General features: G+C 43.0%; 1 protein-coding gene across 3 annotated transcripts in view; it reads left to right on the top strand.

The window, feature by feature from the left end:
- The window catches only part of Gas2l3 (growth arrest specific 2 like 3), a 30,336-nt gene extending 12,534 nt beyond the window's left edge, over nucleotides 1-17,802 (top strand). For all 3 annotated transcript variants that reach the window (XM_038315025.1, XM_038315024.1, XM_038315026.1), the window contains 7 exons: nucleotides 917-1,085; nucleotides 2,461-2,576; nucleotides 5,277-5,418; nucleotides 9,341-9,404; nucleotides 10,185-10,323; nucleotides 11,292-11,399; nucleotides 14,093-17,802. In XM_038315025.1, coding sequence (XP_038170953.1) covers nucleotides 917-1,085; nucleotides 2,461-2,576; nucleotides 5,277-5,418; nucleotides 9,341-9,404; nucleotides 10,185-10,323; nucleotides 11,292-11,399; nucleotides 14,093-15,361 — 2,007 coding nt within the window. In that variant the 3' untranslated portion in view covers nucleotides 15,362-17,802. The remainder of the gene's footprint in view (nucleotides 1-916; nucleotides 1,086-2,460; nucleotides 2,577-5,276; nucleotides 5,419-9,340; nucleotides 9,405-10,184; nucleotides 10,324-11,291; nucleotides 11,400-14,092) is intronic.
- The last annotated feature ends 494 nt before the right edge of the window (nucleotides 17,803-18,296 follow it).

The raw sequence follows: 18,296 nt of genomic DNA, 5'->3' as shown, positions 1-18,296 counted from the left end.
TGTCCTGGAACTAGCTCTTGTAGACCAGGCTGGTCTCGAACTCACAGAGATCCTCCTGCCTTTGCCTCCCGAGTGCTGGGATTAAAGGCGTGCGCCACCACCGCCCGGCTGGATAGCAACCATTTTAAAGTGTTTGAGTTGTAGGTCATCAAAAATGCAGATGATAAAGCAGATTTGCTTAGACTGTAATTTGCCATTCTATTGCTTTGATCGAAGCATTTAGAAAAAAAATGTAAAGATAGCATTGTAGGAGGTGGAGTGATGTCGATAGTTCGAGCGCGTATGCTCTTGCAGAGGACTTGAGTTTGGTGCTGGAACCCATATCAGGTCGATTACAACCACCTGCGACTCCAGCTCTAAAGGATCTGACGCCCTCTCCTGGCCTCCATGAGCACCTATGCTACTATACATAAACCCACAGACACATACAAGTAAAAATAATCAGATATTTAAAGCATCACAATTATGATTTGAAGTTGGCAGACACCTTTTATGCATTCATCCATTTATCCATTCAGCAGACAGTCGTTGATTCCCTGCTGTCTGTCAGGGCCAGAGCTGGACGGACAGACCTGTTCCTTGTGAGGCAGGTGTCATGCACCCCTTCTAGAGCTATGATGTGGGGATTCTGGTAACAAGCGGAGAAGGAAGTAGTCTGTTGAGCCGTCTCAAACCCTTGTCTCAACAGCAGAGTCCACTCATTTACTTAGTGTCCATTGACATGGACCACTACACTAAATATTGACAACAACATTCAAAGAATCCAGTTTGCTTCTAATTTATCCATTTCTACGAGATGGTTCAGTTTTGCTTAGTCAGCATGGCTTACGCCTACTGATTTAAACACGGACACAGGTGGGCTACGGCGACTTCCCGCAAAGATTGCTGTCTTTCAGCTGTCTGGCCTTTTGTCTAGGTCTGGTTTGGGGAGGACCTGCCTCTGAGTCCCAGGTGTCCCCTGACTCCCAGACATGGACCAGGACTGGCTGATGTTTGCCAGTACGACGAGTGGATAGCCGTGAGGCACGAAGCCAGTCTACTGCCCATGAAAGAAGATCTCTCCATTTGGCTCTCTGGCCTACTAGGTAAGGCTTACGAAGTTTGATTTGTAACACTGATTTTTTTTTTTTTAATTTTATCTTCATTTAAGGAGTGATTGATTATTCCAGATACCAGGGATATGCCAGTGAATGGCAGAGCCAGGTCCTGTTTTCATAATCTGCGTAGTAAAGAGAGTAAAAAGGTACTCTTCGCCCTCAACCTGAATCGTAGGAAACTTGAGATTTGATTGAAGTGGCCAGCCTTTTTAAATAATCAGTACTTTATGGTTAATTTTAATATATTTCCAAAAATTGTGTATATTGAATATTGGTTTTTTTTTTAACTGATTTCCCCAAGCTTCTGTGAGCTCTAAGGTTGTAGGTGGAAGATATGTTTTCGTTATATGAAAATGAACACTGTTTCTGAGACACTGAGGGGCAAGGAGAAAGTGTCAGCTGGAGAATTCTTGGCATTACATTTTTTACTATATTCAAGGTTATGATGAGTGCTCTGAGCTTTCTTTCCAGGATGTTGGGGCTTTTGTGTTCGTGTGTGTGTGTGTGCGTGTTCGTGCGTGTGTGTGTGTGTGTGCGTGTGCGTGTGTGTGTGCTTAGCTGGCCACAAGCTCCAGGGATCTTCCTGCACACCGACAAATCTACCTTTCATGTAGGTCTGGGAACCCAAGCTCAGGACCTCATTCTTTACCGAGGGAGCTTGCTCCTGAGTTCCTCAAATCACTTACTACAGACGCTCATGTAGCATTCTGAGATTCTTGGGAGGGAAAAGCCTGAAGATGGACCACGGTCCTTCGAAGATAAACACACACACTAAGCAGTCACTCTTTGTCGAGCATCAGATAGATGATTTCAAATTCTTAATGTAATAATTTTTTAAAGATGTCATTTTAGAGGTGGAAGCTGATATTCCCAGACTAGTACTATATTTAACCTTTAAACTGCAGCAAAGTCCATCTTATTGGTAAAAGACCTTTTCTCTCCCTTGTACAAGTCATATTGATGTACAGTGAGTTGATCTGACATAAATGCACTTTTTTTTTCAAGACAGGTAGCTTTGGAGCTTGTCCTGGAACTAGCTCTTGTAGACTAGGCTGGCCTGGAACTCACAGAGATCCGCCTGCCTCTGCCTCCTGAGTGCTGGGATTAAAGGCGTGTGCCACCACCGCCTGGCTGCACATGTATTTTTTTTTTTATGAACTTTATGAACCACTGATAGTTTCCTCTTGTGTTCAATTTACCTTGACATTATTTGTTTTAAAATTACCTTCTAGGGGTGGAAACTTGGAGTCTCATCTGGTATTTGTTTAGTTTTCTAGCTGTTATCTGATTATATTTAGGTTGTAGCCACTGCTTTTGAATTTGCTGCTTCTAGATGGGTCTTAGCTTTAAACTGTGTTTTTAGGTATTGACATTAAGGCCGAAAGATTATTGGAAGAACTTGACAATGGAGTGCTGTTGTGTCAATTAATCAACGTTCTTCAGAATATGGTAAAAGCGTGCCACTCCGAAGAACCAGGGGTAAGCAAATATTGACAGGGATGAAGTTCATTGTTCATGTCTACTTTTTATTGTTATTATTATTTGCTTATTATTTATTTATTTCATATCCTGACAGCACTTTCCCCTCCCTCCTCTCCTCCCAACCCCTCCCCTGCACCACCTCTTCTCCCCCATCCACCTCTCCTGTTTCTGTTCAGAAAAGGGTAGACATGTCTGCTTCTTATCACCTCTATGTGGGTATTTCCGTCATATCTCTGGCTATGAGACTTTGGAAACTGATTTGATGTTTTGTGCATTTGAAAAACCATATTTGTAAAATAGAGTTAGTAACATTGACTGAGGCTTGGAAGGTGGCTCCACTGGTAAAGTTCTTATTGTATAACATGTGGCCCTGAGTCCAGATCCCCAGAACCCAAGTACAAGGTGGCCGTGGCAGCGTGGGCCTATGATCCCAGGACTGGCAGACAGAGACGGGCAGATCCCAAAAGCTGTCTGGCCTACCAGTCCAACCAGCCAGTGAGTGTCAGGTTCACTGAGAGATCCGCCTTAAGAAACATGTCTTCATGAAGCATGCACACGTGCATACACCAACATACACACACCAGAAACAACAGCATAAATATTTACGTTGCACGGTTTATTTGTGACCGTTCACCGATGTTAAGCCCATAGATGGTATCTAGGATAGTGCCTGGTTTCCTACAGCTGATCTCCAGCACCTAGATCCTCACGAGACAGTGCCTTCCACAGGCTGCTGTGTGGTTATAGGGGGAAGACTTTGTGACAGTCCCTGGCTGTTCTGCCTAGTTTTATATCAACTTGATACAAGCTAGAGTTATCTGAAAGGCAGAAACTTCAATTTAAAAAATGTCTCCATAAGATCCTGCTGTAGGGCATTTTCTTAGTCAGCGACTGACGGGGGTGCCATCCCTGGGCCGGTGGTGCCATCCGAAAGCAGCTCAGCAAGCTGTGGTGAGCAGCACCCGTCCACAGCCTCTGCAGCAGCTCCTGCCCCCAGGTTCCGGCCCTGCTGTCCTGACTTCCTTCAGCCATGAGCAGTATCGTACGGTTTATCCAAATAAACCCTTTTCCTCCCCAGCTTGCTTTTGGCCATAGTGTTTTGTCACAGCGGTAGTGACCCTAACTTAGGCAGTGAGGCATGTGTCACCCATCTGTCACCACCATCTTTGCAGTCCTCATCTGCTCCTTAGTAGTGAATTTGTAAGTATTGATGGAATGCTTAGCATACAGCGTTTTCAGAAGAGAAGCTTAAAGTGACGGTTTAAAGTGGATTAGGTTTTCTTTTTATCAAACATTAAGTGTTTTTGAGAGTTTGGAGCCTAGACATACTATAAGTTAAATATTAACTGTTCATTGTTCTTGGAGGACAATGAGTGAGATATCTCTCTATGTGTAGATGCATACATGTGCACATATGATCCATGTAGTGAGATATCTCTCTATGTGTAGATGCATACATGTGTACATATGATCCGTATAGTGAGATCACTCTATGTGTAGATGCATACATGTGCACATATGATACATAAAGTACCTCCTTTGATACATAAAATTCTTTACTTCTAGGTACTCATTCTGAGAAAAATCACAGCTAGAAATAATATAATCTGCTTGTCAATAGAGAAGTTGTAAAATTATGTTACCTAAACATTGGAATATTCTATGTTCATTAGAAATAATTATTTAAATGTGTTCTTTTTAAGTCATAAATATGCCCACAACCTATCCAGTGTACATACATTCAAAGTACATGCACACACATAGACATCAAATTGTAGAATTGTGTCTCTCTGGCATTTTCTAGGTTCACATGCATAGCTTTGCGGGGATAATTTATTGAAATGTCAGTGAGAGGAATTCATTTACTACTAATCATCTTTGTATTTTGCCATATTTATTTGTATATTTTTGGTAATGATAATATATTCTGTATTTAATTATGCACGCGGGCTATTTCGGTTCTGGGAAATAATAGCACCCGGAAGGAGACACATGGATTTGGTAACAGCCGTTGTGTCTAGGGAGAGAGACTGACTGGCCATGATAAAGACCTACTGTACCTATTGCACTAAAAACATCACTGTTGTGAATTGCCAACTAAAAAGTAAAAGCAAAGACCTCCCTTTTCCTGCCCCAGTCTCAGCAGGAATTTCAGAATCCTCTGGAGCTAGATAGTTAAGCAAACAAAAGTACCAATTTAGGGTTTTATAAAACCTAGGTCATCTAAGAACCTGAATTAAGAATGGGCAGCTACTCCCCTATTTTACAGTCTGTTTAAGAAACTCAGGGCAGCCTTTATGAGTCTGGGGGTGGGGAGAGGAAAGCAGAAATGGGTATGTTAGTTCACATCGAAGTTTGTGTTTGAGCTGAGTTGTGTGGAGCACACTGCAGACACTTTGTGATTACCAGGCCGTCCCCTAAATGCTGACATTCTTGAGCTATTTTAAAAAGAAGATTAGAGAAGCTTGAATCTGCTGCTGATTTTGAGTAGATCGTTTTCCTAAGCATCTTTTTCTGGAAGATACTTAAAGTAAAAGAAGAAAGTCATTTTTGAAGATAATAGTTTTCCCTCCAAGCTGTGGAGTCTGTAGTTATACTTAATACATTTAAAAGTGACTTTGTCATATACTAAAATGAACACCGAATGAGAATATCGCTCATTCTTTTTTTGGTAAATTGTCCTTCTGTCTTTTCCAGAACTTTCCGATGAGAAAAGTGCCTTGTAAGAAAGATGCCGCGTCAGGATCGTTCTTCGCCAGGGACAACACAGCAAACTTCCTCCACTGGTGTAGGCACGTCGGCGTTGACGAGACGTACCTCTTTGAGTCTGAGGGTCTGGGTAAGCGCCTTTTGTCTTTATTAGGCTGGTTTTGTGTCCCTCGTTTCTAAATTTCCTTTCTAAATAGTGACTCAAAATGCCGTATCGCTGTTACTTCGAAAGTTATATCCATCACATATAGTAAGCTTTTCACTTACGTTAATAGGCTTTGTGTATCTACAGTTCTGAGTCGGCTGCCAAAGACTCTGCACTAATGCTCTACTGATATTTCCCTGAAGATCGACTCCACCAGGTGCGAGTTACTAGCAATTCCTCTTTAACCAGATCATTGTAGAAATAACAGGTGAAACGTGCTTATAGTATTTGGATTGAATTGTAAATAATAACTGCCCTCTTCGTTATCTAAAAAGAATAATTTTTTTTTGATATTTCATTAGAGAAATCATGCTCCAAGCTGGGTACTGCTGGCACATACCTTTAATCCCAGCACTCAGTAGGCAGAAGTTCAGGGCCAGCCTGGTCTATAGTGTGAGTTCTAGGTCAGCCATGGCTACACAGAGAAACCCTGTCTTGAAATGCAGCCCCCCACCAAATAAAATCATGCTCTACTGAAAAATTGTTGATGTATTTTTCTCATTTTCTTAAGTCAGCGGAAGCATCTCTATGGCACTAATGGAGCGGCTGACTGCTGTTTACACACACTTTTCAAACCACTTATAGGTGTGTATATGTGTGCATATGAAATTTGAAATGTATGCCCTGGCAATGCTGCAGCACACATGGGCAGCCCATGTATGGCGGCTCTGTTGAACTTCTCCACATCGGCTTTCATAGTCTAAGTTGATGAGGACGACTGACCAGGTCTCTTCCTCAAGAGGCCACCAGATCTCGTTGCAGATGGTTTTTTTTTTTTTTTTTTTTTTTGTTTGCCACTGTGTGGTTGCTGGGAATTGAACTCAGGACCTCTGGAAGAGCAGGCAGTGCTCTTAACCTCTGAGCCATCTCTCCAGCCCCATGTATAAAGATGCACATGCATGGAATGAATAACGTTACGGTGTGAGCTAACCCAGAGGGGACACTTCCTAGACAGAAGTTTCATCTCTGACGCTGTTTACAGGCTCCATTCGTGGTGACGATTAAAAGAAGCAGACATTCAGTTGATTCTACATCCACAGTGTGAAGTGTGTCCGCGGCTGGATAACCTGCCGCCCGTGGCGTCTCCGGCCCCCAGCAGACGTTCAGCTGAACGTGTTAGTTTTAAGACTCTGCACCCACAGTGTGAAGTGTGTCCGCGGCTGGACAACCTGCCGCCTGTGGCGTCTCTGGCCCCCGGCCCCCGCCCAGGGTAGAATGCCCTGCAGGACTGGCTGTGCTCTAAACCCAGGTGTGCTGATTGTCGCTGACAAGGATGTGACTAAATAGCACATCCAGCTACCAGCATCAAAGGGAGGAGGAGACGCTTCAAATGCTTTCCTTTGTAGCTTACTAGTTTTGAAAAGGTCTGAGATTTTATTTTTTAAATGTCAAAGACATCTTCCAGCAGAGCTTGAAGGGCAGCGCTGGACTAAGAAAAATACAGTCAGCACCAGTAGCCCCTTTGCAGCTACTGGAGTGAGATGTAGATGTTTGACTTACATCTATTTGCCTGGAACTCAATGTAATTTAAAAAAATATACTATTTAAAGGTACTTAGGATATTTACAAAAACAGGTTTGAAATATTTCATGATAAATTCCTTTACTTCTGTGGCTTTAACTCAGAGGCCCTTTCTGTTGCTTTAAGAGGTAATGCTTTAGCCGGGTGGCGGTGGCGCATGCCTTTAATCCCAGCACTTGGGAGGCAGAGGCAGGCGGATCTCTGAGTTCGAGGCCAGCCTGGTCTACAAGAGCTAGTTCCAGGACAGGCTCTAGAAACTACAGGGAAACCCTGTCTCAAAAAACAAAAACAAAAACAAAAAAAAAAAAACAACCAAAAAAAAAAAAAGAAAAAAAAAAAGAGTTAATGCTTTGCAGCCAGGCATGTTGGTGCACACCTGTGGCCTCTGCCTGAGCCTTGTATTGAGACCTGCTTCAAAGGAAACAGATCCTTTGTTTTGTGTATGTGGTAGATACTACTCACACCTCAGAGAGCAACTGCCCTGACTATTGGTGGAACGCATTGCATGTTAGGTTAGGATTCCAGAGTTCCTTAGGACTTCTGGATAGACTCGAGGTAAAACCATTTCCACAGCTGTCTGATTAAGCAATCTTTATTTAGATTGACCAGACGGCAGCCTTTCCCACAGTCAGGATTTCGGAGAGCAGCCCCTCACTGGCTTTCGAGTTTCCTCTTATGGGGAAGACTTAGACTAGATAGAAGACAGCTGTTGAGATAATTGGCTATTGGCACCTGGACAAAAGAGAGGGGCACTCAGGGCTCAAGGCTGCCTGTGGGGTAGATAAGCACGGAACACATCCTGTGGCAGGGGAGTCAGCAAGGCATCTGATTAGACATGTTTGTAAGGAATCATGTATCACAGGCTCAGCAGGTTAGCAAGGCAAAGGGGTGGGAATACATTATGGGGTCGCAGTTTTGCTTTAGCCTGGAATGACAGCTTGGAGCCATCATGTTGGTCCTGGAAAATAAACCTGGGTCCTCTGAAAGAGATCCGTGCTCTTAGTTGCTAAGCGATCTCATCTCTCCAGCCTCAAATTTAAAAATTTTAAGTTTGTCTCTTTTCTTTATTTTTCTTTTTGTACTTTGTCCTATCTAAATAGTATTGCCTAACAAAGGGAATCCAAATTTTTACCTGTTTATCTTTCATCATCCTGAAGTCACAAACGGTGAAACAGCGTAAACGGTGAACAGAACTGGTGGGCGTGGTGCCATTCTCTCTAACCTGGCCGGGGGGAGCATTTCCACCATGACCTTACATGTAAACATGTACGTGATATTAGGATGTTGTTAGCTGTAGGTTTTCACGAATGCCCTTTGTTAGCTTGAGAAAGTTCCCTTCTGGTCTTTTGTTTGTTTTTTTGTCTTTTGTTTGACATATTGAAATAGTGTTAGAGCCTTTCTAATTCTTTGATCTGTGGTACCTCTGTTTTGTGATGAGACCCCTGTGTCTATTAATGACATCAGTTGATTTTCATATGTTGACGTGTTTGCATTCCTTGTATAAACCTCACGGTCTCATTGCATGTCTTACTTTCCGTGTGCTGCTGGGTTTTGCTGCCAGTGTGACAAGCATCATTCCAGTCACATCTGTGAGATTCGGGTACTGGTTTTTCTCTTGTGATGCCTTCCCTGGCTTCCGGCTTTGTTTTGAAGATAACAATGCTTCATAGAGTGAATGGCTACTTCCTGTTTCTGTCAAGTTTGGGAAATACATAGTCTAGAGTAAAACTGAAGTGGCGTTGTCTCTTCTCACGGAATCCTGTTGAGAGATCGTCACTACAGTGTGTTGGGGAGAGAGCAGAGGTCATCTTCGAGTGTCTTTGATGTTCCACACCGTATTTTTGCAGCAGGATTTCTCACTAATCTGGAGCTCATTGGTTAATCTAGGTTGGGTGGCCACTAGCTTCAGGGACATCCTGTCTCTGTCTATCCCAGCATCGTGCTTACGGTGGTGTGTATTGTACCTGGCTTTTGATGGGATCTGGGTATCTGAACTCACATCCCCATGTCTGTGCAGTAAGAACTTTAAGATTGAGCCATCTCCCCAGCCCCTAACATAATTTAGTGCTACTAAGTCTGTAGATTTTGAAGTCTGAATTGCTGAGCAATTGACTATCTTGGCCACTGCCCATTCTCTTTGTGCTCAATAGTTTGATTTTAATGCAGAAGAAATTGTGATGTTGACAATAAAAATGTCTTTTCTGAGTCTTGTCTAAACAAGTGAGCTGTTGTCTTCATTATTCTTTCCTTTGACTCCCTCCCATGGCAGAATGTATTTCCCAATTTAAATCTGATTCTTAAACTGTATGATCTTATTTTTCCCCAGTTTTACATAAAGACCCCAGGCAGGTGTACCTTTGTCTTCTTGAGATTGGTCGAATTGTGTCAAGGTATGTATTTCTCAGTATTTCAGAATTTTAACATCAAAAATACCTTTAAGTGACTTAATTTTATCAGAGTTTCTGTACCCAAAGAATGTGACTCTTAATTAAAATGAAGTGACCCAATTTTCTGTTTTATCTTTGTATGTCTGTGTTTGTATCTGCACACACGTGTTGGCCTCAGCTTTCCTCCCTTACCTTCATTTCATAGTAAATTGTGAAGATGTGGCTTAAAGTTTTCAGGATAAGAATGGGGTAAATACATGTGATGTCAAGCAGCTCAAAGCAAATCAAGTCCCATTTGCTAAGAGGGCTCAGGCTTTGTCCCCACTGCCTGCGTCAGCCCTGTCCACCCACCGGCTTGTTTTAAAGCGACTTCTCAGGACACCAAAATAATATTGAAAATATAACATAACTGAGATATACGATATGCTATGATATAGAGGTGATATATAGTCTGGATTTTGGACAATCTGAAATATTAAAACCAACTTCCAGCTGGGTAGTGGTGGTGTACTTGGGAGGCAGAGGCAGGTGGATCTCTGAGTTCATGGCCAGCCTGGCCTACAGAGTGAGTTCCAGGACAGCCAGGGCTATACAGAAAAACCCTGTCTCAAAATATTCAAAAAGGAAAAAAAATCCAGACTCCCAGCTGTGGCAGTGAAACAGTCTGTAGGGAGTCCCACAGACTTCGGTCCAGACAGAAACCGTCGCCTGTTTTGATCTGCTCAATCTGCAGAGACGTAGTCGGTGCACATTGCATGAGCAGATTTCCTGGCTTGTTTTCAGATATGGAGTTGAGCCACCAGTATTAGTGAAACTTGAGAAAGAGATTGAGTTGGAAGAGACCCTGCTTAATGCCTCGGGGCTTGAAGAGTCCATCAACATCCCCAAATCCTGCTGTCAGCATGAAGAGCTACACGAAGCTGTAAGTAACCGCTCTGCTGTGTGTACCACACCGCCAGAAGTTTCACAGTTTTAGGTATCGCTAATGATACCGGAAATGCTGCCTATAGACGAAGATGGTGTTTATTGGGAATGTGTGCCAGTCACTGATCTGCAGCCCCTATGGTCCTGGGAGTGTGTGGAGAATGGGTGCTTGACGAGCAATGTTTCAAGCTTACGGGAAATGAATGGTTTTCCTTACTATAGTAGCGTTACAATCTGACTTGTAAATAGTGAGGGATTGCCTTGTTGGTCATGTAGTGTGTGTGTTTTATGATAGTGGGGGGGGGCAGGAAGAAGTGTCTGAGAGGGCTTGAAATGGGGCAGTTGGAGGTGAAGATACGGTCACAATACATTGTCTACGTGCTTGAAGTTCTTAATAAATAAGACAGCATTCTGAGGGGCAGAAGTGAGGTTTTTGTTCCTTTTCTCATGAAGTGCTGAATTGGAGCAAATGCCTCCTGAACTGAAATATGAAGCAGTTTACCCCATCCTGGGTGTATAGACATATGTCTCTGCTTGTTTAGCAGTAACTTGTAGGTCTCCTCTCTATTTGTGTGTGAGTTTAGCATTGTCTTAAGGGAGAAGGGAGAATTCTTAGCCTGCATCTGACTGGATGCTCTTTCATTTGACACAAATGTAGTTATCAAGGCTCAAAACAATTCAAGCCTCCTAAAGATCAGCAAGTGTGTTTCGCGTTGACTCTGGTCTGACCCACTGTGGGATCTTCTACATTTGTTAACTTGAGGCCTGGTTTCATTTGGTCTAAGACAGGGAGACCTAGGCCTCATCACTGCTGGCGTGGAAAGGAGAAGAGAGATTAAATTAAATAGTCCAACTGGCTTTGAAGTTTTGTCTTTGAGATTTATTTTCCTATCCAATAACATTTTTATTTTAATAAGCTATTTTTTCTAATAAGCACTGAATATTGATATTTAGTTTTAATTTTAGGTTAAACACATTGCCGAGGATCCTCCTTGTAGCTGTTCTCATCGATTTTCTATTGAATACTTATCTGAGGGGCGTTACCGGCTCGGGGAGAAAATACTCTTCATAAGGGTAAGCTTGCTGTTGGCAGCCTGTATTCAGACAAGCTTGTCTTGGAATCGGCTTGTTATGTACCAACCTCCTTTTGATTCCCCTTTTACTTGTAAAGAAAGAAAAATTAGAATAGAGGGTGCTATTAATGCAAGAATTTCACTGGACAGGAAAGGTATGGTATACTTGATTCCATGAAATTTTAAGTGAGCTTGAGCTTGAGTAGATGCTTTTAACTTTCAAGCAACGAGCTAGAAGACAGCTGAGATTACTTAAAACATCGAATATAACTAAATGAAAATATCTTCGTGTACTTTGGGGAATTTACTGCATTTCTCAGGTTTCCTTAAATGGAATAATTTTCCATCAGCTCCCTAAGAAAAAATGAGAAAAATAGAATGTCCAGTAAGATTTCTAGTAATAGTAAGAAAGTAAGTCGGGCGGTGGTGGCGCACGCCTTTAATCCCAGCACTCGGGAGACAGAGGCAGGCAGATCTCTGTGAGTTCAAGGCCAGCCTGGTCTATAAGAGCTAGTTCCAGGACAGGCTCTAAAAAGCTACAGAGAAACCCTGTCTCGGAAAAAAATAGTAAGAAAATAAGTAGAAATATTGCCATTCATAATGATAAATACTTTGAGGTAAACAGAAGCTCTTTTTTTAGGTCATGTACCAGTATGCTGACAGTACCCGTGTTTATGGCCTTCTTTTGCCTCATCTATAGTTGATTTTTTTATCACTTTTATTGATAAGGAAATTAAAATTTCACCTGTTTAGCATTTTTTTAGCTTGATGTAATGCAAGAGCTGTCTTCTCTCAATTTAGGAACATAATATAAAAGTCCTTAAACATGCAATTTCACCATCTGCCTTAGGAACATAATATAAAGTCCTTAAACATGCAATTTCACCATCTACATTTCTCCCTTTTCACATAGAATCATCATATTCCTGCCTTGTACCCAGCTCATCTGGGAGCCCCCAGATTCATTTTCTGTCTCCTAATTAGCTCTCTTTAAGATTTTTATTTGCTAATTTTGTTGTTGAGCAGTTTCCTACATGTCTATACTGTCTTCTCATTATTCTCCTCCTTCCCTCCCCAGCGTCCTCCCTTCCCTCCCCGCCATCCTCCCTTCCCTCCCCGCCATCCTCCCTTCCCTCCCTGCCGTCCTCCCTTCCCTCCCCGCCGGCCTCCCTTCCCTCCCCGTCGTCCTCCCTTCCCTCCCCGCCGTCTTCCCTTCCCTCCCCGCCGGCCTCCCTTCCCTCCCCGTCGTCCTCCCTTCCCTCCCCGCCATCCTCCCTTCCCTCCCCGCCGGCCTCCCTTCCCTCCCCTCCGCCGGCCTCCCTTCCCTCCCCTCTGTCCTCCCTTCCCTCCCCGCCGGCCTCCCTTCCCTCCCCGCCGGCCTCACCCCTGTCAACTCAGTCTCATCATGGCTACCAAGCCCTCCTGGTATTTACAACTTTGGTTTAGTTTTGTGGCTTAATTAGCTTAATTGGACCATCTGTTTATCAACTGAATTGGAAACTCGTCACTGGAGCCTGGTGGGGTCAAGCCTGGTGGGGTCATCAATGGGTGCTCCTGAAGGCAATGTCCCCTGTCTGTGAGTCTGATCGATAGCAAACAGAAGCAGAAGCCAGGTCGACTTGACTGTTAATAGCCGCTGCCCAAACTGCCCTGAAGAGAAATCTGAGACAGTGACTCTAGAGTCTTCCTTTTTCTTTCTTAGCAAATATTCAGCAGTGAGAGAGTGGGGTCCCCTAAGCCCCTCCTCCATCCATGCCTGATGGTTGTTCGCAGCCTTGTAGAGACTCTGTGGCCCTCCACAGCAGCTGGAAGTTTATGACCTCAGTGGCTGTGACCCAGTCCTCCTCCGGTCATCTGGCTCTTAGGTTCTTTCCACTCCCTCTTCTAAAATGTTTCCTGAACCTTGGAGACCTGAGCAGTCCTCATCCATCACGTCTCTGCAGCACTTTGTGCAGCCACGACTCCACGTTCCCTGGAAAGAGGGGCTTTCTGAGTAGCGCAGAGAATAAGGAGCGCTGAGCTGTGGTGCGAACTTGACGTCCACAGGAGGTGGCAGAGCTAAAATTGGAAGCTGAGCTCATAGTGATGTGAAGGTCACCAGCTGAGGGGCCAGGCCCAGAAATCCAGCCTGGGCTGCACTGGCAGAGCCGGGGCTTGTTTATCCCTACAGAAGTGCCCCTGTGGGCAGCCTGGTGTGGTCGAGGCTAGCCACAAACGTCTTAATCTCCCAGAGCTAGTCTATCTGCAAGGATAAACTAACAGTAATTTGTATAAGTGTTTTAAAGATGTAATTGATAGAATATAACTTTTAAATTTAAAGTGCTAGCTTTAGTTGCTTTTTTTTTTCCTGATGACTTTTTTTCTCTCAGGAGGCTTTTTATTTCTTTTTCCTTCCCTCCTCCCGCATGCCGTCCTTTCAACGATATCACTATTGCGGTTTTCTATGTTAACTATGTGGATTTTAGGATGCAAATTATTTGTACATACTTTTATTACAAAATGGAGGGCTTTTATTAGCGGTATAACCGAATAATAAATTTATCATTTTAATACAAAAAAGGACTATTGATTTGAAACAAAACTATTAGTGAATACTCAGAGTTTCACAGGTCATAGGAAAAAAATGCAAATCATTATTGTTAGCAAACCAAAACGATAAACCTGAGTTTCACCTTTTCTGTTTTTTGGGGGCAGATGCTTCACGGAAAACATGTTATGGTCCGTGTTGGTGGAGGCTGGGACACTCTGCAAGGATTTTTGCTGAAATACGACCCCTGTCGAATACTGCAGTTTGCTACACTAGAACAAAAAATCTTAGCGTTTCAAAAAGGAGTCTCTAATGAAAGTGTGCCAGATTCTGCCGCCAGAACACCTCAGCCTCCAGAAATGAACCCTTTGTCAGCAGTTAACATGTTTCAGAAACAGAATTTAAAGCCTGGCACACCAGCGAGTGCTCCAAAGAGCAAGGAGAGGCAGGCGCGCCCACCAGGTGCGGTGCCTGCTGCCGCATCAACGAAAGGCAATCTAGCTTCTCTGTCCACCCGCTCTAAACTTCCGGATTCTCCGGCATCGTTTTCCCACCCCAAGGTCACATCTTCGAAAGGCAGAGCAAAAACCCCGCACACTGCTCCCCACAGTGTGTCTTCTCCCGTGGCTTCTTCAAATTCAGGGGGTAACAGCTCTGCAAGCTCTGCTCGGTGTGCGTCTGCGTCGGTGAGAAAATGTGTCACATTCCCCAAGACTGCTACGACCGTGGCTACCCCAGTCCAGAATTCAAGAGATCTCTCTAAGTCTAGACCTCTGCCAAGTAAGTCTTCTGGAAAGATGAAACCAAAGCCTTTGAAACACAGTCATCTTTCTTCCAGGGAGGAGTCACCTTTACCTCTATCATCAAAGTGTCCAAAGCTACCTAAGGGAGACATGCACGGGGGGCCTGACCCTTCTCTTTTCCAGTCCCCTGCAAGAGTGACAACGCCCAGTTCTAAAGCCACAGCCGGAGGTGTGGGGACACAGTCTCAGCCGCCTGGTAGACCTCTGAAGTCCAGGGCAATCTCAGCACCAAGACTTCATCACCCAGCTTCCTCATGTTCAGTGTCCTCTGCAAAAGCTACCAAGGAACCAAAAGGCGAGAATATCGTTTCAGTTGCCAGAAAGCAACCACAGAGTAAGGGTACCTGCCAGAAGACAGGACCGGGCTCTCCTGGCCGAACCCCGCTGTCCATTGTGAGTGTCCCCCAGTCTGCTGCCAAGACAGAAACTGGCTCAAAGTCAGCACAGACCGCCACGCAGGGCCAGTACTCAGCTAAAGGGCCTCCCAAAAGTGGCATGCCACCCCCTTCCACCAGGAAGCCACCCTCATCTGCTAAGGGAGCAGCCAGTGGAGATAAAAAGCCTACTGCCAAGAAAAAGGAAGACGATGACCATTATTTTGTTATGACCGGAAGTAAGAAGCTCAGAAAATAAATACAGTAGTATCATTTTAACAAACCAGGGTGGCCACACAGAGTGGGAATCAGCTCCATCAGGATCACAAAGGGTCTCCCTATGTGTGTTTGTCGGGATAGCTGCAGGCATGAGGTCAAGATGGAGATGAGGCAGGAACAGGGCTGGGCCGAGGAGAGGACTCACATGTGTTTTGTATATTAATAGGCAAATTATGGGTTTTGATCTGTACCATCTTGTTAGCATCTGCAGTTTGAGGGAAATGTAAAAGTTCAACACTAATAGAATTGTAGCTGTTATCCTTGTATCTTTGAGCAGGTAGTAACTGTGGAGACTGTCTGCTAACAGCAGCTAATGCACTGAACACTAGTTACCGTGTTCAGTCATACATCAATGGTTTGCTTGGCATTGGCGTGTGCCTACAATCCCAGCTCTGAAGGCTGAGGCAGGACACCTGCCCGGGGTACATGGTAAAACCCGGCAACGGTTTGACATGTGCTGTAAAAGGCATTTGAGTTGATTTTCTTCTCAGGAATCCTGGCCCAGCAATCCTAAGTACCTATGGCTGCTGCTGCTTGGTTTGATATTATGGATTAAGTGAAATTCTTATTATTTAATTCTGTAACCCTTCCCTATCAGAAGGGACTTTTAAAATTAAAATTGGCCTTTTATTAATATTAATAGCATTTTATAATCGATATTTTTGGTATAAAAAAAGAAAACCCGCTGGGTGGTGGTGGTGCACATCTTTAATCCCAGCACTCAGGAGGCAGAGGCAGGTGGATCTCAGTGAGTTCGAGGCCAGCCTGGTCTATGTAGCAAGTTCCAGGACAGCCAGAGCTGCACAGAGAAACCCTGTCTTGAAGAAGGGAAAAAAAAAAAAAAACCCAAGTAAGTTAATTTATTGGAACAAAACCTGAGATTTAGTAAAAAGTAAGATTTTTTAAAAATGTAACAACGTACACACTTTGTATCTATTATTTTTAGGTGAAATCTGCAGGGAAACAAATTTAATACCTTTTAGCATATTAAACTATTTTTAAAAACAATAGATATTTCCTATGTGTGCAGACAAATATTTTTACATTAAAACAATGTGTTTTGATACCAGAATTAGGTTTCAGTGATCTTAAAACTAAAATGATAAGGGTTGGGGGAGGGGGCTGCCCGCATGAGGACTGGAGTTGGGATCCCCAGCACCCGCATAGGAATGGGTGGGCAGGATGCTTTGCCTGCAGTCCCAGCATGGAGGAAGAGACGGGGTCTCCTGGGACAAGAGAGATGCAATGGCACCACAGCAGACCTAGCTGTGACTCAGCAGAGTCTGCAATTTCACACCATCATCTTTGTGTTGGGTGATCAAGAGTAAAGATATCGTCCAGGCACCTGGCACAAATTCTAGAATTAACTTTAGGTTTATTTATTTGGAAAATAAAGTGTATTAGTCTATTCTTCAGCAGAAGGGAATTTCTCCAATTATAGTCATAGGATCAGTTTCTTTCTGTGAAGCTTGTTTTTCCCAAACACATTTTATGTGAATAAGAAATTAAATTCCATGGGACTGGGGAGATGGCTCAGCAATTAAGAACACTTGTTATTCTTGCAGAGGATCCAAGTTTGATTTTTAGCATCCACACGGTGGCTCACAGCCATCCAGACTCCAGACCTCCTGCTTCGGGGTATCTGATGTCTTCTTCTGGTCTCCACAGGCACCAGGAATGTCTATAATATACATACATACATGCAGATAAAACATATATGCGATAAATAACTAAATCTAAAAAGCCTTTCCTTCCTCACAAATTAAAAAAAATTAATTCAGATATATTTTGAAAATTTCTAAAGAGCTGATGAATCTCTGCCACGATTTAAAAGATTATATTGCATTTGTATTAATTTCTTTTTAGTAATAGTGTGACATTACATAAGGTCTTTTATGTTTAATATTTAATAAAGCAAAATATTAAGTATAAAATGCTGAAGTACCTGGAAGATATAATGTGTGGTCTCTGAAAAATAGAATGTTTTTCTTTACCATAACTTATGAATGTGTTGTTATATAAAACCTAGCAGGAAAATGAAACGATTATTTTTCCATTGGCCCTCAAGGAGGAATTTGGAGATCGTGCCTACAGAATGCTTGCAGTAATTAATGACCTTGAAGTATAGTCCACATTTTTGTTTTGTTTTTCTGAGACAATGTCTTCTTGTATAGCTATGGCTTGCCCGGCACACTCTATATAGCCCAGTCTGGCCTTGGGCTCAAAGCAATCCTCCTGCCTCAGCCTCCTAAGTACTGGGTTTGCAGATTTGAGCCATCACACTCTGCCTGAGTTTGTAGTTCTTAATGGATAAGGAATAGTTTGAGGAATATAATTTCTCCTGCAGTCGTTTTATGTGTCTAATTTAAAATCTGTTACTTCCTCAAAAGGAGCTAATAAAGGTTATGACGTATTCTTACACCCAAGCTTCATACCAACTCTATGTGAGTTTGGATTTGTATATATTCTGTTTTGTGTGTGTGCGTGTTTGTGTGACAGCAGTATTTATATCCAATTTAACTTATTTTTCTCAAGTATTAAAATGTAAACATGAACCCTAGTCTCTGTTTGTGTTTTTTTGTTTTGTTTTGTTTTGTTTTGCTTTTTGTTTTTTGCGTTTTTTTGGTTGGTATATTCTGAATCCATTTTGTTTATTTGATCCATGTTGGAAATTGCATACATAAAACTCATAAATTGAGAAGAGTTTGAAATCTTAGGTTACTTTAAATGTTTTTATTGCTTTGCTCCTAGATGTTTGCTTCAAAGAGACCAGATTCATGGCTAATAATCTCTGAGATAATAGCAGTTGTCAGTTATTACAGTCGAATTCTGTAGGTCACATGAACACTGTGTCCACAGGAGGCTGTGATTGCTGGTCCCATTGTCCTGTATCAGTTTTATTCTTTGATGCAAAA

This window comes from Arvicola amphibius, chromosome 17, assembly GCF_903992535.2.
Source record: "Arvicola amphibius chromosome 17, mArvAmp1.2, whole genome shotgun sequence".
NCBI lineage: Eukaryota > Metazoa > Chordata > Mammalia > Rodentia > Cricetidae > Arvicola > Arvicola amphibius.
This window is presented reverse-complemented; position numbering and strand designations above follow the sequence as displayed.